Source organism: Myzus persicae, unplaced genomic scaffold (genome assembly GCF_001856785.1).
Source record: "Myzus persicae strain clone G006 unplaced genomic scaffold, MPER_G0061.0, whole genome shotgun sequence".
In the NCBI taxonomy this organism is placed as follows: Eukaryota; Metazoa; Arthropoda; class Insecta; order Hemiptera; family Aphididae; genus Myzus; species Myzus persicae.
This window is the reverse complement of record NW_019100948.1, coordinates 1-5,474: the sequence shown is the minus strand read 5'-3', so window position 1 is coordinate 5,474 and position 5,474 is coordinate 1. Positions and strand designations below refer to the sequence as shown.

Here is a 5,474-nt window from a genome sequence, read left to right as displayed (position 1 = left end):
TCGGGAAAATTGAAACTTTATTAACAGAATAATATCAAAAGTATTTTAAAACTGGTATTTTTGTAGGCAAACTGAGTTGTCAGCGAATTGGGATTTGGCAAAATGGGTATGAATAGAAAAAATAATATAATTAATTAAACTCTCAAGTCAACTCAAATTTAAATATAATTTTTTTATTTACTTCTTAAAATAAATGTTTACCTTTTTTGTGTAGTATAAAAAATGAATGAATAATAAGTAATAATAAATAATAATATTTATTTTTGAATTACATTTTTTTCGCTCGTACATTTTTTGATAATTTTTTAAGGTTTTTAGGTTATTTCGAATTTTTTCAGTGCATTGTTCAGGTCGTTAAAAAATAAGATCAATGGTAAGGACAACAAAATACGATTTGTGAAAATTAAATCGTATAGCGCTGCGATGTAGTGATTATACTAAATCATCAGGGCGAAATAAAATGTCTCTATAGTTCATCGTTAGAGAACGTTGCTTATACCATTTTAGTATTTTACGCTCAAGAATTCCCCTCAGCCACTAAGATGGAAAACAAAAACTCGACTACTCGCTTATGAGTCGTTAATGCCCACTGATCATATAGCAACTACATAAACACGAATCTCGTGATTACACCATGTTTTCATGGGTGGTTAACGAACAATACATCGTGTTCGGTTCAGGAAAAAGACAATTAGACATAATAGACAACCGAGCTGGTGGCACACCACCGGTGAACTTGGTGATTCGCACCAGGATTTCGCGAGGAGGAACAGGACTTCTATTTGAAACATCAAGGCCCACCGCGCTATTTAAGGAATAACAGTTTCGTGTTCGAACATCTTCCCCCCTGAAAGCCTTTTCTCACACAAAATATCTGGAGAATCGGAAACTAAGACCCACAAAGACGTATAAAGATTAGTTGTTAGCTGCCGGTGTCATACGGTAGCCCAAGTCGTAACGTAAGTGGCTTACATATTTTTTTAAAATACAATTAAAAATACAATAATTCATTTGAAAATTATGTATTATGTTTCGTAATAATAGTAATACTATTAATAAATCAAAAATAATATCACCCACATTTGAAAACAACATGGTATATTATCGTTGAGTACCCCTTAAACCATCGCCGACCGACCTTAAGCACAAGCTACCAAGCATAAATACCGCAGAACAAAAGAACGTGTTGGTGCCACAAACTTGGTGGTGCGGTGGATCAAATGATTCAGTCTTAAAGTGTGTCCGAACTCTCAATGGATAGTACAGTGCTAATATAAACATTAATGTCACCGCAATTCAAAAGTGAAAAAAATATTAAAAATTTCAAATTTTTTTTTTTTGCTTCAACGCATAGATCGTCGTTCACATAAAAAGATAAACCCAATTTGGATGATCAAAATACAATGCTTCTACTTTAAATTATATTATTTTAGTATTATTGTGACAACGAACACTACTGAATAATATATTCTATTGTGCAGTTTAAACCATAATGCTCTTATAATACATTAACATACAGGCCCATAAAGAATATCGCAGTGGATTCACAATAATATTTCGTCCGAATTCAAGATCCGGTCACTGTCCTCCGCCAACTGGATGCATTTATAGTTTTTAATGAGCTGAAATATGCAGGCCCGACTAAAATCAAGTTGGAAAGTCGTGATTTCACCGCCGGTCTGCAGGCATTGTGGACTGTGGTGCATATGACTTTAGCTGGTGATACACTCGTCACCGCGGATTTGGACTAAAACGAACCCGCCGTTGCACCTGGCCAAGATGTCATTATCAACGACATCTACATAATAATAATATATTCACATGTCATGTCCCGTCTCCTGCCTTGACCAAGTGTGCGTCCAAGTTGAGTGAAGTGCCAGCCATGTCGCTATATGTCGCGACAACCGTTCTTGTATAGCATCACGAATTATTTTATTAATTACACTGACGTTTTATGGCCGTTTTTGTTGCATTGCATGTCTGATGTCCGCGGTCGCCGTAACCGTAAGTGTCATCTTAATTTCAATGTGCATTCGTATTTTGTTGTGACGCATTCCGCCTTGAGCGTCACTGTAGTGCTCTCGTAAAATTATACATTTTTAGGCTTGTATGTAGGATGTCACGTTTCTTTGCGTTCCGTATCGCTGTGTTCTTGCACGCCGTTGTTAATTGTTATGTAGTGACAAGTAAAATCCGCCCTTTTCCGTTCACGCATCCTGTATACCATGGTTTAGTGATATACAACTGTCGTGTTGCGTTTTCGTCCTTTGTCGAGTCGGTCACGGTGTAACAGGATAGTCATGGTATCGGCCCACTGAGTTTCATTAAATTATATATTTCTATACTTATGTTTGTACTCATTTCTCATTATCATAAAAAGAAAAAGTTACCACTTAACACTCATAACTGGCCCATATTTTGAGTGGCCCACCTATATTTTCTTGGCAGCTGCCGATCGGACTCCGACCATTGCCCGAATTGTTGAATGTCGTTCAATATATTCTTCTGCAGATGTATCCTGGGCGTTTTGTTTCATTCGAGGGTGTCAGACTGTCAGCCTAATATCTGCCCTCATATCACGATACATATTGTAACATAGTACAAAATATTATATTTAATTTTTTAAATATTGGTTAGTAGTTACATAAATGATAAACAAATTATTATATTACTACGAGACATTCCTTGTTTTTACGACGAACCAGTGAGATAAAAGTAATTTCAGCACGCCAAAAGTCCGAATTTAAATGGTTCATAACGTATATTCCTATGATACAATTATAGTATAGTTGTTCGATATTTTATTTTCATATCAACACTATCTCTAATTGTTCCCATTACCGTTATAATGAGCTCGTTAACCGAGTCAAATAATAAAACGATTTTCCGTTATCTGTGTTCAGTTGAACAACCAAGTGCGATCGTGTAACCTATGTGTCTATACGTACATTAAATTATCAATATTAAGCAAAATAATTCAAAACCAAGTATGGAAGATCACAATGTAATAGATAAGTTTAATAATTACACGATTTTAAAACATTTGTAGCTGTATAATTTAGCAGTATAAAAAACACTAATCTATTAATATTTACAAATTCAAGAACAGATATAACTTTTTTGTAACTCGTAGTAACTTTACAGTTTGATATTTTAATTATAGTATGAATACGTATCTTTTTATTCGTATACATATGGTATTCCGAAAATGTCCGATGTATCTTAATTTTAATTTTCTTCTTATCTGGTCCAAGTCATGAAGAATCAAATACCAACTATACATATATGGAATTGTTTTGTAAATTGAGGGGAAATAATATTTTAATTACTCAAGCGAGTTCAAATGATAGAAGAGATTTTTTAATGAACATATTAAAAAAAAAATATGAACGACATTCATGGTCAGAGAGTTACGAAGATAATATAAAATCATTAATACGAAATTTTAGTGTTATATTAGTACGAAAATGGAGAGCTAGCAATAGTACATTTAATATGTTTGCAAAAAAAAATGCTTTATGGTTGCAAAAACAGTTTGAAATTCCAAATCAATATATTAAAAAAATTAAAGAAAAGGTAGGGAGACAAAGAAAATTGTTTACAGAAAGTTCAATTCGAGGTAAGCAGCGTAAATCATCGGCAATAGGTAAAATATGCAAAACTCCAGTAATAACATTTGTAGTGAAATCAAAATTGTATAAGAGTGGAAAGAGAACGTTAGCTAAACTATTTGAAGAAGGTGCGTCTACTCCAAAAATAGGATTGAAAATGAAGAAAGCTTTAAAAACTAAAAAAGTTATTCCTTTTTCACCACAGGAAGCCTTAGCATTTATTTTAGATAACAAACTTCTTCTCCAACTTCAATGTGTGAACAACAACGAAAAAATTGTACTTTGGTCTAATCCTAGATATTCTTCCACTCGTTTTTGTCGACCGTTAAAATTTATTTTTATGAAAGAAAGTATAATGATAAAACAATCGAAATGTATACAGAAATTGAAGATGAAATATCTAGATTAACTGATACAATAATTTATATTAATGATATATCAATTATAAGCATAAAGCATACACTAATTTTTTCAATGATTGATGGCAAGGTAATGTTATTTATTTTATAAATGTATAGCTTATTTTTAAATAATATTTGTATCCTCAGGTTTGTAGTGCAGTCACAAATACATCATGTCAAACATGTTACATAATATGTGGATGTAAACCGTCACAAATGAATAATTTATATCAAGTTTTCGAGCGACCGATTAAAACGGAAAACTTTAAATTTGGATTATCTGTGTTACATGCTCATATACGACTTTTAGAATGCCTTTTACACGTGGCTTATCGTATAGAAATAAAAACGTGGCGAGTATGTACATAAAACTATTTAACTATTTAAATTATATATAGAGTAATGAAATTGTATTTTTTAAGGTTAGTTCATTAGTACATAAACAACAAGTAGCGGCAAAAAAAAGCATATCCAAGAAAAGTTTCGATCGGAAATGTTACCTATAGATATGGTATTACAAGGTATTAGATATATTTAAAAAAATCAGTTCAAATCAAATTTTTAATATCAGTAGCTAATTTATTTTATTTTTGTCATTTAGGTTCTGGCACAACTAATGACGGAAATACTGCTAGAAAATTTTTCCAGGAGCCTAGTAAATCTGCACAAATCACTGGAGTCGATGAAAATCTTATCACTAGATTTTGTTGTATTTTAACTACCATATCTTGTGGTCATAAAATAAATCATCAAAAATTTGATGATTACGCTAAAGAAACAGCAAGATTGTTTGTGCATTTATATCCGTGGTTTTATTTACCAGCAAGTGTTCACAAAGTGTTAATTCACGGAGGAGATATTATTCGTGCTGCTCTGTTACCAATAGGTGGATAATTTCAAAATTTTACTAAAATATATAATTCTACTAATATTTAAAAATGTAAATACGTAATAACCTATTTTTTGGTAATAGGTCAATTATCTGAAGAAGCTGCTGAAGCATGTAACAAAGAGTATAAAAGACTGAGACTTCATCACACTCGAAAATCATCCCGCATAAATAGCAATACTGATCTTTTCCAAATGATGTTAGTGTCATCTGACCCACTAATTTCATCCCTTCGGAAGACATGTAAAAAGAAAATATATAAGCTTTCTCCAGAAGTTAAATCTTTGTTGGATTTTGAATCCGAAGATGAGGAAAATTGTTCAAACAGTGATACCGATGAACCCGGTGAAAATAGTGACTTAGAGTTGGATATAAGCAGTCTAAGCATGTAGATAGTTTGTATTTGGATTTTTGTTAAAATAATGAATAATAATACCTAATAAAATGTGTATTAAAATAATTTTGGCGTGCTAAAATTTCTTTTATCCCACTGTGGCGCGCGTTTTTGTTACCATATTTTTGAGGGCCACACCACACGCTCTCTGACGACCGCGATTGGATGACCGTGTTATT

General features: G+C 32.5%; 1 protein-coding gene across 1 annotated transcript; it reads left to right on the top strand.

Moving 5' to 3' along the window:
- The first annotated feature begins 291 nt into the window (after window positions 1-291).
- LOC111027009 lies at window positions 292-5,427 on the top strand. Its single transcript, XM_022305213.1, has 5 exons — window positions 292-4,100; window positions 4,160-4,369; window positions 4,435-4,533; window positions 4,614-4,898; window positions 4,986-5,427. Exons 3-5 carry the CDS (start codon window positions 4,506-4,508, stop codon window positions 5,291-5,293), a joined length of 621 nt encoding a protein of 206 aa, XP_022160905.1. The 5' UTR covers window positions 292-4,100; window positions 4,160-4,369; window positions 4,435-4,505; the 3' UTR covers window positions 5,294-5,427.
- Window positions 5,428-5,474: the final 47 nt, after the last annotated feature.

What these genes read in the sequence shown, in the direction of transcription:
- LOC111027009 (XM_022305213.1), top strand. Translation starts at nt 4,506, where the DNA reads ATGTTACCTATAGATATGGTATTACAAG. An exon ending in TATAGATATGGTATTACAAG is followed by an intron (nt 4,534 to 4,613) that starts GTATTAGATATA and finishes TTTGTCATTTAG; the next exon opens with GTTCTGGCACAACTAATGAC. An exon ending in TGCTGCTCTGTTACCAATAG is followed by an intron (nt 4,899 to 4,985) that starts GTGGATAATTTC and finishes TTTTGGTAATAG; the next exon opens with GTCAATTATCTGAAGAAGCT.